This window comes from Chrysochloris asiatica, unplaced genomic scaffold, assembly GCF_000296735.1.
Source record: "Chrysochloris asiatica unplaced genomic scaffold, ChrAsi1.0 scaffold00125, whole genome shotgun sequence".
In the NCBI taxonomy this organism is placed as follows: Eukaryota; Metazoa; Chordata; class Mammalia; order Afrosoricida; family Chrysochloridae; genus Chrysochloris; species Chrysochloris asiatica.
In genome coordinates, this window is record NW_006408643.1 from 6,894,534 (window position 1) to 6,910,649 (window position 16,116).

A 16,116-nucleotide genomic window follows, 5' to 3' on the forward strand; every position below is an offset into this window, starting at 1 on the left:
AACCCATCCTACTTGTAAATACAACAGAAACTTAACCAAACACCGTATTATCATTGTTTCATAACTGGTATCAAGCTGTGTGAGAAAATTTCAGCTGAAGTGATCAGCTCTCACTTGTGTAAACTGGTGTCTTCCTACATGCAGCTGTCATAATTTTTCTTCCACTGAATACATTCTTTTAAATTCAATAGCTTAGTCTCTGTGACAATGGAGATTCGTATAGTCCATGCTCATGGACCAGCTGGCTACTACTAAATTGTCATTCTTCCCAATTTGATTGATAAATTCAACACAATCCCAGCCCCAAATCCCAGCAAGATATTTTGTGGGTATTGATAAACTTATTATTGTTGTTAAGTGCCGTTGAGTCGATTCCGACTCGTTGTTGTTGTTAGGTGCCATCGAGTCGGTGCCGACTCATAGCGACCTTATGCACAGCAGAACGAAACACTGCCCTATCCTGGGCCAACCTCACTATTGTGGCCACACTTGAGTCCATCGATGATGCCACTGTGCCAATCCATCTCATTGGGGGTCTTCCTCTTTTTCTCTGATCCTCCACCTTACCAAACATGATATCCTTCTCCAGTGACTGGTCCCTCCTGACATGTCCGAATAACCTACCTATATAGGGTTTCCGAGGAGCGACTGAGTTTGAACCACCGACCTTGCAGAATGATGATGTTTACATTTCCTTTGGGTTAGTTTTTCTCCCATCATATCTTTGTGATAACCCAGGGGGTGGGAAACATTTTCATTCTTTCCCTTAATTTACAACTTCCTGTCAGCTGAAGACTAACTTGTCTCCAAGGACTGAAAACTGAGACTGAGGAAGAAAATCTCCACAAAGTCTTTATCAGGAGATTGAACCCCTAACCCCACCTCAGAGTGAAAAGAGTTCTGGTGGCGTAGTGGTTAGGAGTACGGCTGCTAATCTCATGGTCAGCAGTTCGAAACTACTAGGTCGCTTCGCGAGAGAAAGATGAGGCTTTCTGCTCCCGTAAAGATTTACAGCCCACTTGACAGCACCTCACAACAACAAATTAAGTCTAGAAACACAATGAATAAAGTTTTACAGAATGGTCACAAGTGTTCTGACTCAGAGAGGAAGGATCTTTCTAGTCAATCCTAGAAAGAGCTAGAAAGGGGAACAGGGTCAGGAAGTTTCCAAGGAAACCGGGTTCCCTGGGACACCACTGCCCGTCTTGCAGAAATCACCCCACCAGGCGCTGCAGAGGGGCGTCAGAGGTCCTCCCAGCCCGGACTCTGCAGACCGAGTCGGACCCTACACCCACGACACGCGGGGCTCCCGGGGGATAGAACGCCCAGAGTACCGGCGGCAGGTGCGCCCCAGTCAGCGAGCCAGAGGGACTAAGGGCCACGCCGCCTGTGCGAGGACTCTGCTTCAGGGACTCTGGAGTGGAGGGTAGGGACCTGAGGCCGCGCGTACGACTGATTGCAGCTAATTCGAATCAGGCCCTCCCCTCGCCTGCGTCTCGGGAGACCCTGTCCCATGCTCACCATCTCCCAGCCTCTGGACACCTCCCGGCGTCTTTCCGCGGGGACCGGACCCAGTACACCAGCGGCACAAGCACTAAACGTTCGCGCCGCGACCGCGCGGAGCAATGACGTATCAGCGGGTGTGGGGAAACGTGGTCCTGTCTCCGTCTCCCTTGATTGGATAGTTTCCTTGGCGCTTCTGATTGGACAAACTGAGTGACGTGAGGCTCCATTGAGTTCTCCGGGTTTCTTCCCATCGTCGCTCCCGAGACGTCCGCATTTAACACGCGCGATTCTGACTCTGGGCGACCTGCGGCGTCTCGTTCCTGGATGTGGAGGCCCAGGTATGCCCAGGGAACACCAGATTCGGTGCCTAGGGTGCCTACTCCTCGTCCAGAGCAGGAGGGGCTCCCAGGCCGGGCGGAGACTGGAGGGTCTGGTGTACCCGGGGTCTGACAAAACTTTTGGGAGGTCAGAGTTCTGTTTTCATTTTCTAAGTATGCCATACCACAGTTTTTTTAGGATGCATACACCACGGTTTATACCACCTAAAACACCATACACCTGGCCATCGAGTCAGTTCCGATTTCTAAGAGACCCTGTAAGGACAGAGCGAAACGTTCCATAGAGCTTTATCTCTCGGCTTTCATTATTGGAAGCAACTCACCAGGTCTTTCTTCCGCAGAACCGCCGCTGGGTGCATTTCGAGCCTCACCCTTGCTGTTAGCACCTCCGCGCCTAACCGTTGCCCCACCGGGACTCACACTGCCGACTACTATTGGGCATTTACTGGATTTCTGAATATCCAGAAGAAAAGTCTGAAGAAGGTCTTCCCCAACCAATAGGGTTCAATGGACCGACCCTTCAGTCACTAACTCAATTCTGCAATGTATTGGTTAAAAGAATGTTCTCACTATAGGTGGTTATATAAATGAATCTTCAGTTTTTTACATTTCTGCAATGAAACCATGACTTGACATTAAAAGTAAGAGTAATGCACAGATTGTTTTTGTTGTTGCGAGGTTCTATCCAGTTGGTTCCTAGTCATACTGACCTTTTATACAGCAGAACGGAAACACTGCCCAGTGCTGCGCCAGCCTCACAATCGTTGTTAAGCTTCAGTCCATTGATGCTGCCACTTGGCCAACCCATCTCGCTGGGGGTCTTCCTCTTTTCCTCTGACCCTCCAATTTACCTTCTCCAGTGACTGGTCCCTCCTTCTTCAGTACCATTTGCATGCTAATTGAGTATTCGGTCTACTCATTCCTTCATTCCTTCTTTTAACTTAAGGATTGTTGTGTTTCAGGAACTGAATTAAATGTTCTCTTTGTATTTGTGAACCAGAGACTATATGCTTATAGTCTAATGAGGGAGATAGGCATTTAACAAAAGATATACATACACATGAACTGAAATAAGGAATCCCTGAGTGGTGAAAACAGTTGATGCACTTGATGCTAACCAAAAGGCTGGAGGTTTGACTAGAACCAGAGGTGCGTCAGAAGAAAGGCTTGGTGATCTGCTTCAAGAAAATCAGCTAATGAGACCTCTATGGAGCACAGTTGTATTTTGACACAGATGGGGTCACCATGAGTGGGATTTGCCTCACAGGAACTGGTTAATAGTACAAATGCTACAAAGAAAAGCTACCAGGTCGCAGTGTTATCAATGACCTAACGTGGCTCTTCTAGCCAAAGGTTTGTGGCTCCTACACAATGATAGGAGTCCTGGTGTGGCGCTGTGGGCTAATGCGCCAGACTGCAAACCATTTGAACTGCAAGGTCGGCAGTTCAAGCTCACCAGGAAACTCTAGACAGGGTCGCTATGGGTCGGAATCAACTCGACAGCACTTAACAACAACAACAACACAATGATTAGAGTCCTGGTGTGGCACTGTGAGTTAATGCACTGGACTGCAAAGTCGGTTTGATCTGCAAGGTCAGCGGTTCAAGCTCACCAGCCGCTCCTCGGAAACCCTATACAGGGTCACTTTGGGTTGGAATCGACTCAATGGCACTTACTTAACAACAAGAACACAATGCTTGGGTGGGAAAGAAGCAAATAAGGTGTCTGGAACCTTAACAGTTTTGCCATCTAAATAGACTTAAAAGGAATCCTTCCAGTGGTGGGAAATAGGAGCCTGTTTGTCACCAAGAGAGAAGAGCTAGAAATGGGGTGAGTACTTGGGACCTGGGGTCTCTGTGCTAAGAACCTCCTAGACCTAGGAGACAGAGATGGCGAGAGGCAGCAAGAAGCATTGGCAAAGAACTGGTACCAGCAGAGGTAGCAGAACCAGGAGACTGACTAGAGGCCATACACTGGGCTTCCTGGTCCACAGAGCAAGAAAGCTGAGCACTCTCAGGCAGTAGGCTTGCTGGTGGGTGGAGTGCATCCAAGCATTTGGGGGCTCTAGGCTTGCCAACCCACGGAACTACAGAGCTGAGCACCTTTGGTGGAGTGGGGGGCACTTATTTGTAGAGATAAAGAACTTGGGTTAATGCGCCACACTGCAAACCTGTTTGAACTTCAAGGTCGGTGGTTCAAGCTCACCAGCTGCTCCTCAGAAACCCTATACAGGGTTGCTATGGGTCAGAACTGACTCGACGGCACTTCACAACAACACAACAAACACTTGCCTGAGAAGGACAGAGGCTGGGACAGCCTGAGAGTCCCAAGGGGCAGAGAGATTGAGAGCCAGGGAGAGCCATCCATGCATGTGGCAAGGCTGTGAGGAGTTATCCTAACTGAAAAGAACTATACCCTGGCTGAAGAACTGTATCTACTGTAACCTGACTAAAGACAACTGTATCCAAAGGAACTGTACCCTGTCTCTTGCCTAGTAAACCCCACAATGTAGCATCTCTGTGTTTTTTGCAGCCATTGCAGAGAAGTAGAGTGCCGGGGGAGAGATAGCTGGTATCTGAAATAGTGAAAAGGCTGGAGAAAGGAATGTCTGACCTCTGCCTCTTCCGAGTGAGCCTTGGGCTAATTCGGATGGTCGTTCTCTCTTCCCACCTTGTGAAGTCAGAGGAGGTCAGATGCCTCCACCATGTCAGTCCCTGCTCTCTCCCTTCCCCCCCAAGTTGGTGTCAGGTTGGTGGGATTCTCTGCATTTTTCCAGACTCATTGGAATATGGGGTTTGGGTATAAAGGAGATAAACGGGAGAATGGGAAACCTTTAAGAGCCCTGGTGGTGCCGTGGTCAAAGTGCTCAGCTGCTAACTAAAAGGTCAGCGGTTCGAACCCACTGCTGATCCACAGGAGAAAGACGTGCAGTCTGCTCCCAAAAAGATACTAGCCTCAGACATACTAGTGGGCTATGCTACCCTGTGCTAGGGTAGGGTCCCGATGAGTCAGAATCAACTTCAGACAAGTAACCCTTTTCTTTCTGCTTGGGATAAATAACTCCCATAGAAAGATGCAGCTGTTATTTTGCCATCAATTACACAGGGCAAAAGTTACTCATGAGAAGTGGGAGCAGTCATAAAGGGGAGACACACAATTCCTTGGTTGCTACAACGTTGCAGCTGCAATGGCAGGAGGAAATGTAGGAGCAGATTTTAGTATTGAACCAACCCAGATCTGGTCCAAACCCACAACTGTTAGTGTCAAGGAAAGGAAAAAATGGCGTCAAAACAGGAAGTAACCCTACCACCAGGGGTCACCCAGAAAGTGGTCAGGGAGGGGAATGGGCAAAACCAAGAAGTTACTGAAACAAACAACTATAGTATACAGGAGTTGCTTCAGTTGGTATTATCCACTTTCTTCCACCACACGTCTGTCAGTTTGTCGTACTGTGGTGACTCGCGTGTTGCTGAGATTCTGGAAGCTGTGCCACCAGTATTTTAAATATCAGCAAGGTCATCCATGGTGGACAGATTTCAGCTGAGCTTCCAGACTAAGACAGACTACTAGGAAGAAGAGGCAGACCACTTCTGAATGGTTAGCCACTGAGAACGTGTGACAGCGGTATATTGTCAGATAGCGTGCCAGAAAATGAAAACATGACGAATGCAGCAGATTATTGTCAAAAAAAAAAAGTGCTGGAAGATGAGCCCCTCAAATTGGAAGACCCTCCAGAACAACTTGGGGAGAAATGCCTCGTCAAAGCAGAGTTGGCCATGATGCTGTGAATGGACTGAAGGCTTTGGGACCTCCATCTACTCAAAGTGAGCGGAAACAGTTACAAACATCCATTAATAATCAGAACATGGAATGTATGAAGTATGAATCTAGGAAAATGGGAAGCTGTCAGAAATGAAGCGGAACACATAAAGATCAATATCCTAGGCATTAGTAAGCTGAAACGGATGGATGCTGGCCCTTTGGAATCAGACAATCATATGGTTTACTAAGCCAGGAATGCCAGATTCAAGAGGAATGGTATTGCATTCAATGTCTGAAAGAACATTTCAAGTTCTTTAAGTACAGTCCTGACCAATAGGCTAATATCCATACATGTACTTGACCGCAAGGTCAGTTTGAGCCCCAAGGTCTGCAGTTCAGATCCACCAGCCGCTCCGTGGAAATCCTGTACAGGGTGGCTATGAGTCGGAACTGACTCGACAGCACTTAACAAAAACAAGAAGGAATACCAGTTAATACCACTATTAATTCAAATTTACACACCAAGTACTAAAGCCTGTGGTAATGAAATTGAATTCTACCAACTTCTTCAGTCTGAAATTGATCAAACATGCAATCAACATGCACTGATAATTCCAGGTAGACTGGAAACCAAGAGGCAGGCTGAGAGTAGAGCCAGGAAGGCCTGCCAATGGGCGTGGCCAAGAAGCTGGCTTGTTCCCAGGAGGCCTACCTATGGGCGTGGCCAAGAAGCTGACTTGTTCCCAGGAGGCCTGCCTATTGGCGTGGCCAAGAAGCTCTTGTTCCCTGAGCCATTCTGGATCCTAAATGGCTAACCTGTTAGCTAATAAACCCTGTAATCATGATCATTGCCTGGGATTCCTGCGTGGATACTGTGACAAACGATCAAATCCAGCAGAGACGCAGAGAGTGCTGGGGGAGGTGGCAGGTGTCCGAAATGGAAACAGGTTAGAAACAGGAGGCATTGTTGACCTCCATCCACCTCATAGAAACCAACCTACGGCTGGTCCGATGATGACCTTTGAGGAGGCCAGATCCCACCGCCTTGCCTATTTACAAAGGCTCTTGACAACATTGATGGGGAGTAACAGCGTAGTGGTTACGAATCGGGCTGCAAACCGCAGGGTCAGCAGTTCAAAACTACCAGCTGCTTGGCGGGAGAAAGATGAGGCTTTCTGCTCCCGTAAAGAATTACAGCCTCGGAAACCCTGTACAGGGTCCCTATGAGTCGGAACCGACTCCACGGCACACAACAACAACAGCTTTGATGAGACAAGTCAGGACGATCTTTCTGATCAACTGAAGCGGAAGCTGCCGTTTGAAGGATGACTCTGAATGAGACTCGATAAAGGGGAAGACATGGGGTCCCAGCTCAGTGGAAATGTACATGTGGTAATGATGCTGGAGGAAGAGATTTTGCTGAGATTGGAAATGTTGAGCTGAGCAGGGTCACAGGAGCTGGGGTTCTGGAAGTAGACAGGGACACAGACATGAAAAGCTACTAGAGGATGGCAGGGGGTTAGCAGCTGATGAGGATTTGGCGTTTATCCTTGAGAATTTAGAATGTGCAAAGGTTTTATAAACCAAATGTAATTCCACTTAAATGTGTAAAGCAGAATGTTTCTGTTCATGCCTGTGTTGACACAGAATAGCCAAATGGCTGCATCTCACAACATCTGTAAGTGGAAGATTCCACTGTGCCTGCTATGGTCGTCTTCAAAGACATAACAAAGATTTGGACAACTCTCTCCATCAGAAAGTGGTGTCTCTCTTCACCATGAACTGGCCATAGAACCTTGTTCTATGGCTTAGGGGGACTGATGCTCTGGCAGCTCCAAGGCCAGGAGATAAGACCCTGCTCCTGCCAAGTTCTCTGTCGGGTGGCATTTGGGGGATCCCTGGGACAATGATAAGAATTCCACACACTATAAAGCAGCCACGCTGGAAAGAATATAAAGAAATCACGGAATGGCAGAAGCTGCTTATGAATGAAAGAGAAAAGAAAGTTGTTCTTTCTCAGCCTTGCCCAGAGACAGACTCGTGGGGAAAATAGAAACTGTCTGAAGCCATGCACTTTTAGGGGAGTATTTTCTGCACTGTAGATAACCAGGATATTTGACTGATGGGCCCCTCCCTGTCACACAGGTGAGGTGGGCCATAATCCTACATCAAGCATCACTTTGATTTAGAAATATGGGGACATTTGCATTTTACAAAACAAAAACATTTTTATTCCCCAAATAAGCTGCTGTCCTTGGTTGTTGTTAAGTATGGCGCTGTGGGTTAATGCACTGGACTACAAAGTCGGTTTGAACCACAAGGTCGGCGGTTCAAGCTCACCCGCTGCTCCTCAGAACCTTATACAGAGGCTCTAGGGGTTGGAACCGACTCCACAGCACTTAACAACCACCACCATTGCGTCAGTGCTTATAGCACGGGCGGGGAACCTTTTTTATGCCAAGGGCCATTTGGATATTTATAACATCACTTAATAAAAGTTTATGTTGCTATGAAAAAAGCTCCGAGATTTACTGACTTTCGAGTCCTACCTGCAGTTGCTTTGGCAAAGCCAGACCAATGATTTTGCGGCCTTATGTGCCCACAGGCCGGATGTTCCCCACTCCTGCTGTATTAAGGTTTTCCGCGAGCGGCTGGTGGGTTTGAATTGCCGACCTGGTTGTTAGCAGTCTAGTGTTTACTCTACAGTGCATGCAGTCCTTGGTAGGTATCTATTAGGTATGTGTCACAACTTCGCAAGTTGTATACTTTATATAATTTGCTCAGGTAGTATAGTGGTTACAAGTCGGGCTGCTAACCTCAAGGTCAGCAATTCGAAACTACCAGCCATTCCATGGGAGAAAAGATGAGATTTTCTACTCCCATAAAGACTTGTTGTTGTTGTTATTAAGTGCCATTGAGTCGATTCTGACCCATAGGGACCCTGTATAGGGTTTCTCAGGAGCAGCTAGTGAGCTTGAACCACCGACCTTACAGTTCAAACGGCTCTGCAGTCTGGCGCATCAACTCTGCGCATCAACTCACAGCCTTGGAAAGCCTATGCAGGGTCACTATGAGTCGGAACTGACTCCACAGCAAATCAGCAGCACCACACTTATATATGTCTGCATGTTGTTTGTTATTCCTCCATAAACCTAAAAAGCTCATAACTTGATCACACTTCTCTTTCACTGCAGTATCTTGCAAACTTATTAAAAATAATTGTGACAAAGTTTTTCCATGTATTTAAAGAAAAACACAATAATTATGAGCCTTTTAGGCAGTTCCTGGGTGGTGCAAATAGTTAAGCACTCAACTGCTAACTGAAAAGTTGTCAGTTTGACCCTTCCCAGAGGCACCTCAGAAGAAAAGCCCGGTCATCTGCTTCCAAAATGCCACAAGCTAGAAAGCCTTATGACACACACTTCTATTCTGAAACCCATAGGGTTCACAGACAGAATCAACTTGAAGGCAACTAACCAGCTAGTACCTGGTAAACAACTAACCAGCTAGTACCTGATAAACCAACTAACCAACTAGTACCTGATAAACTAACCAGTTAGTACCTGGTAAACAACTAACCAGCTAGTACCTGGTAAACATCTAACCAGCTAGTACCTGGTAAACAACCAGCTAGTACCTGGTAAACAGTAACTACGGCTCACAGGGAAGTCTCTTAGAGCTGCTGTGCCTTTAAGCTTCATCACACAGAGACTAGGAAACAGACATACCACAACGTTGCAGTTAGACACACAGACACTCCTGCCTGGATAGAGGGACCCCCACAGGACACGTGGACAGACTAGGAGGCCCTGCAGACACAAATCACCTGACTTTGTCACTGGAGGAGGCAGGAACCCACTGACCAAGACCCATTCACACTCACCCCACAGTGGTCCCTAAGGTAGTAAGAGCCTCTCCCCCTCACAGGACCCAGGCGCTCAGCACCAGCACAGCCTGGATGCACCACCTCCCTGATGTTGCATATTTTCCTTTTACCACTTGTTTCTTGTCAGAATTTCAGTCATCTGTTCACTGCAGCATCTATAGCAGGGTCTACTGGTACACAGCAGAGAAATGACAAACCCTTGTTGACAAACTCGAACTACAGAGAACTGAACAGTGCCCACGACCATCTCGTGATGCATATGGCTACCTGGCCCACAAACCAGGGTCCTTGGGGCGGCCTGGTGGGAGAAACTCCAGAGCCTCCCTTGACTCCTTATAAGCTACCGGACAGGAAGCGGGACTTGGGACCCTTGCGCTACTTTTCCCGAACCACCATGTAGCTCGGTGAAGGCATTACAGAGCTGCCACATCTTCCTATACGGGTCACCAGAATCTCAGAGAGGACAACTGGAAGTGGGGCCTACCCTGCATCACCATCTCAACTTGAGAACACGCGGGCAGCGCTGCAGCCAGAGGGCCACCTCGAGGAAGTGCGCATGCATACTTCCAGGTGGAGACTCCCTGGAGTTGCCCAACGCAGCTGTTATATACAACGGTATTGGACGCCTGGCCGGTATCTGAACGTTTTATTAAAATCTGATCTTATACAAGGAAGAGGCCTCATTCTTAGAAAACTGGATTTAAAGATAATAGAATTTTTCCATGGACTTTTTGAAGCTCCCTCGTATATTAAATTCCAATCATATGTTCAATACGTCTCTTCTCATTGCAAAAGCTCGTGGCACTGTTAGTTTCCAGGAGAGGGAGTGGATCCCCAAAGAGGTTTCCCAGAAGTGTACAGCAGGGCTTGAGACCAAAACTTTGAAACTGGAAATACTTTCACCCCGGGTCCTGGTGCAGATAAGGTTGGAAACTCCCCAAGCAGTGACTCTCTTGGGGTGTTCGCCAGTTGCACCTAATACTTCACGCAGAACACCCGAGATCTGAGATGCCCAAGGAACCCAGCTGCTACGAATTGTGTCCCTCAAAAATATTTTAACTCCTCCTATACCTGTGTTTGAAGTCCTGGTGAGGCACTATAAGCTAAGCACGGGACTAACCACAAGGTCGGCAGTTAAACCCTTCAGCTACTCCTCGGAAACTCTATACAAGGTTGCTACGAATTTCCTTCTGTTGTGCGTAAGGCTGCTATGCATCGGTACTGACGCTAAGGCACCTAACGACAACAACAAATTGGGAACAGCTGGACCCATGGTTGGACTCCCAGTTGGGAATGGGTTGTTATGATGATGAGACCATCTGGGCCGGGTGTCTTCAGTCAAACTCTTCTGAGATATAAACTAGCAGAGATGGGAGAAGACAAGACACCACGGGGTTAGGAAGACCACCAGAAGATGAAGAGACACCTTCCCCAAAGGCTGACAGACCCCCAGCCCTTCCCTAGAGCTAAGGACTGCCAGACTGAGAGAGAAGAAATGTGTTTGTTAAAGTCAGACACGTGGGGCATTTCGGCTTTTAGCAGCACTAGAGAACTCAAACACTAAGACACAGTCCAAGAAATGTCAGCTGAGCACAGCGGTGGCTCTAGGGAACGTTTATTACGTATAAAACGTCTTCTGATGGGAACTGTTGTACCATCGAGTTGGTTCTGACTCTACATACTTCTGCTATTTCTACTATATGATATAAAGGGAAACAGGGTAGGATCACCGACAATAAAAAAAAAAAAAAAAAAAAAGCATGGTTCAGTTTAATATGTAACTGATGTCCATAATCTTCCACGCTAGATTTATTTAAAAATCTCAACAAATACCACATAGCTATTATTCTACTTGTAGCGCTGTGGGCTAATGTGCTGGATTGCAAAATCAGTTTGAACTGCAAGGTTGGTGGTTCAAGCTCACCAGCTGCTCCTTGGAAACCCTATACAGAGTTGCTTTGGATTGGAACTGACTCGATTACACTAGAAAGATAAAACTTTTACCACACTAATGACAAACACTCCCCAGCCCTCAAATACTGAGGAGTCCAGTGGTGCTGTTTTTAAAGTGCCTGGCTGCTAACCAAAAATCTAATGGTTGGAACCAGCTGCCACTCACCGAAGAACGCTGTGGCGCTCGGCTTCCACAGACGGACAGCTTTGGAATCCCTAAGGGACAGTGCCTCTCTGACCTTTTCCATCACTGCATCAATTTGATGGTAAGAGGTTTGAATATTTGGTCAAAATTTATGTATTCCAGTTATACAAGTACTAACCGAATTCTTTTTCCCTTTTTATTTATGAAAAATAATAAGTAGAAATACACAACTCATCAGTTCAAGTACTAATAAAGGCATTAACACATTTATAATTTTCATAAGATTTTTATCGTGGCGTGAATTTCTAGAACATGATACATGAATTATTTTGCAGGATGTTTTCCCACCTGACGTTTATTATATTCCTCTCTAGTGTGTGTTCCCACGTGATACTTTAAAGCAGAAGACGAGTTAAAAGCTTTCCCACATTCCTGACAGACGTAGGGCTTCTCTCCAGTGTGCGTCCTCATGTGCACTGGTAATGAAGAGGGGCTCCTGAAGGCTTTCCCACACTCCTTACACACGTAGGGTTTCTCTCCAGTGTGCATTCGCACGTGCCTCCGAAGGTAGAAGAGCTGACTGAAGCCTTTCCCACACTGCCTGCATTCATAGAGTTTCTCTTTGCTGTGAGTCCTTTCATGCCTTCGAAGGGACTGGAGATAAGAGAATGACTTCCCACATTCCTTGCATTCATAGAATGTCTTGCCTGAGTGCTTTCTCATGTGCTCGCGAAACGATATAGACCACCTGAAGGCTTTCCCACAAACCTTACACTCGTAGGGTTTGGCTCCAGAGTGTGTGTTCAAATGATTCCGTAAGGAAGACTGCCAATGGAATGTTTTCCCACACTGATTGCATTCATAAAGTTTCTGTACAGTGTGCACTCTCATGTGTCTTTGCAAATATAAGGGCCAACTGAAGGCTTTCCCACACTGTTTACACTCATGGGATTTCTCTCCACAGTGTGATCTCCTGTGGGTACGTAACGATACGGGCCAAATGAAAGCTTTCCCACATCGCTTACATTTGTAGGATTTTTCTTCAGTGTGTGTTCTCATATGTGTCTGCAAAGATATGGGCCACTTGAAGGCTTTCCCACACTGTTTGCACTCATAGGGCTTCTCGCGACTGTGAGTTCTCATGTGTCTTGTTAAAGATGAGGGCCACTTGAAGGCCTTGCCACATTCCTTGCATTCATTGAATTTCTCTTTATTATGAGTCCTTTCGTGCCTTTGGTAGGAGTCCAGAAAACTGAAGGTACTTCCACACTGTTTACATTCATAAAGTTTCTCCTTACTATGAACCTTTTCATGCCTTCGATAAGACCGGATATGAATGAAGGTTTTCCAGCATAATTCACATGCATAGGGTCTCTCTCCACCGTGAATTCTCACATGTCGTCTTAGTTCTGATGGAAAACCAAAGCCTTTCCCACATTCTGGACACTGATATGGTTTGTGTCCAGTGTGACTTACAATGCGCCTCTTACATGATGAAGGGTACATGAAGACTTTGCCACACTCAGTGCGTTCATATGGATTGACTCGGGCTGTGGTTTTCTTGTACGGATTAAGATTTGAAATCTCATGCGGGGTTTCTCCCCACTGGTTACCTTCATTACTTTTGCAGAGTTTCTCAACCATACAATCTCTGTTAAAACACAGAAGCATGTTAATATGACAGTGACTTATCCATTTTTGTTAGTAACTATGAGGATTCTGAGTCCTGGTGTGGCGCTGTAGGTTAATGCGCTAGACTGCAAGGTCGATTTGAACCACAAAGTCAGCGGTTCAAGCTCACCAGCCACTCCTTGAAAACCCTATACAGGATCGCTATGGGTCAGAACAGACTGGACGGCACCTAACAACAACAGTTAGGATTCCATTTAAACCAATTTCATAATAAGTTCAAATTAAAACATCAAACCACTGCCATGGAATGCACTCCTAGTCACAGGGTTTCCAAGACTTTATCCAAGGTTTCCAAGTCGTTATCGGAGCGGACGGCCTCATCTTCCTGTGCTGGAGCACTGCTAGGCTTGAACCACCAACCTTGTAGTTAGCAGCTCATCTAACTCACAGGGCCACCAAGTCTCCTTAAACACAAATTTGAAAACCACGGCAATACAGCCAATTCTGACTCCTAGCAGACCTACACAGGATTTCGGAGACAGTATGTGTTTGTCAGGGCAGACCGCCTCATCTTTCTCCCACAGAGCAGCTGGTAGGTTTGTGCTGCCGACCTTGTGGCTAGCAGTCAAATGCTTATCTGACAGCACACCAGGGTTCCTTAAAAACAAATTAAACCTTTCCTATTTTCATCCTGGACTCCTGGTGTGGTGCTGTAGGATTAGCACTGGACTGTAAACCAAAGGGTCAGCAGTTCAACAGTTCAAACCCACCAGCTGTTCCTCGAAAATTCTATACAGGATCGCTATGAGTCGGTACCAACTTGACGGCACTTAACAACAACATTGTCACCCTATCTGACCTGTTTAAAAATGGAATAAACAGAATGTTCTAAAAGAGCTAGACCACAGCCTTTATGAAATCAATGGTTCTTGTAGAGATGGAGTTTTTTAGATCATGGTTTTCAATAGAATTCTGTATTAAACAATCACTGTCTACGTCACATTTAATGAAAAGTTGTCACTAAACAAAGATTTATCCACAAGGCATATCTGGGTTTCTTGTTCATTCATAGATTGTTAAAGTTTCATGACATAGTAAGGGTCTCCGCTTGTGTGTCGCTTACCTCAGAGGGAGCCCCCGGTTTCTACGGTGATCTTCAATGCTGAAGCTGTCACAACTTTTTCCTAAAATGGAGGACCAAGCATTAATTCCTGTAAATGTTCGTATCTTATCTTCCTTGGGTAGTTTTCCCTCCTGTGGAGCCTGTTGACAAACCAACCCACTGGTGTTAAACGGGGTCTCATCTTCTGAAAGCAAAAGTAAACAGATATGACAGGGAAGAAGGTTTCTGTTTGTGAAACCAAGTGTGTTGAGGAGCTCGGGTATTTAGAGACCTCATCAGTCCCAGGCGTATGGAGTCAAAATGGAAAGCAACTTACTACACACAACAACATCCCCTCCAGCTTTCCCCAAACAAAGCTCTCTGTGCCCCATAATGACCTATGAAAGCTAGATCCACATGTTTGGCGGTAAGGAAATTCAAGTCTTTCATCCAATACAGGAAGACAAATGCAGTTTTCCTTCACCATCTCCCCACCTGGAGAGCACTGGAGGGTCGTGTTCCCCGCCTTCCCCCACCCCCCATGGCTGTGGCAGCTGTGTGTCTGTCTCATGGGCCAGCACAATCCTCTGTCTACAAGTTCTGGAACAGGCCTGAGGAGCCAAATATGCTTGCTTTCTAGATAACTAAATGAAGAAGCAATGCTTTGCTTACCTACTGATGCCAAGTTCCTGAAGGTTTCCAGCATCACGTCTCTGTAGAGCTGCCTCTGAGTAGGACCCAGCAAAGCCCACTCCTCCAGAGAGAACTCCACAGCTACGTCCTTAAAGACGATCGACTCCTACAACACAAGATCCACACATGCAGGAAGGATGAAGCAGACAGAACTGGGGGATGGACCCAACCCATAAAGTCGAAACTCAGTCACCAGATCTCAAACTCGGTGTTTCCAGGCATAAGTTGGTAAACAGTTCTGCTAACACACGGAAGATGTCCCCACATTTTCGGCAATAGAGAAATAAGTGAAATACTATATACAACTGAAATGACTCTTTCCAGTTTAGAACCATCAATGAATCATGAAGAAATGATTGATTTCATGGGCTTCCTGACTACTGGCCACATCACTCAGCATGAGGGCCAGGAGTGCTTTGAAGCCTCAAATGATGAGGCCAGGAGGCCGACTGAAACCTTATTTGCAACAAGGGACAGTTAGCCACAGTACCTTTAAAATGTCAGACCATCAGAAATGGACAGGAACAGCCAGGTAAATGAAACTATCTTTAATTCTAACCTATTTGTGTAATAGTTAACACAAGGTCAGTACTTACCCTTACTCTTTGTACAATTTCATGGAAACAGGGTGTTACTGAAAAATCAGAGTTCAGACAAGAGGGAAAGATAGGAGAATGTAGATCTCACAAATTCCCTAAACTCCGGATCCTCCATGCTATGCCCAGTCTTGCTTTCTCTTTCTTTCTCTCTCTCTCACATCTCTCTCTCTCTCACACACATCTCTCTCTCTCTCACACACACACACACATCTCTCTCTCTCACACACACATCTCTCTCTCTCTCTCACACACACACACATCTCTCTCACACACACATCTCTCTCTCTCTCACACACACACATCTCTCTCTCTCTCTCTCTCACACACGCATCTCTCTCTCACACACACACATCTCTCTCTCTCTCACATCTCTCTCTCACACATCTCTCTCTCACACATCTCTCTCTCTCTCACATCTCTCTCTCACACATCTCTCTCTCACACATCTCTCTCTCTCTCACATCTCTCTCTCTCTCACATCTCTCTCTCTCTCTCTCAC

At 46.4% G+C, this 16,116-nt stretch overlaps 1 protein-coding gene across 1 annotated transcript in view; it reads right to left on the minus strand.

Moving 5' to 3' along the window:
- Nucleotides 1-1,882: 1,882 nt before the first annotated feature.
- The window catches only part of ZNF555 (zinc finger protein 555), a 19,705-nt gene continuing 5,471 nt past the window's right edge, over nt 1,883-16,116 (minus strand). The window contains exons 2-5 of the mRNA XM_006869053.1: nt 14,998-15,124; nt 14,347-14,407; nt 11,979-12,822; nt 1,883-1,936 (exon numbers count right to left, since the gene is read on the minus strand). Of these exons, the coding sequence (XP_006869115.1) occupies nt 1,883-1,936; nt 11,979-12,822; nt 14,347-14,407; nt 14,998-15,124 (1,086 nt within the window). The remainder of the gene's footprint in view (nt 1,937-11,978; nt 12,823-14,346; nt 14,408-14,997; nt 15,125-16,116) is intronic.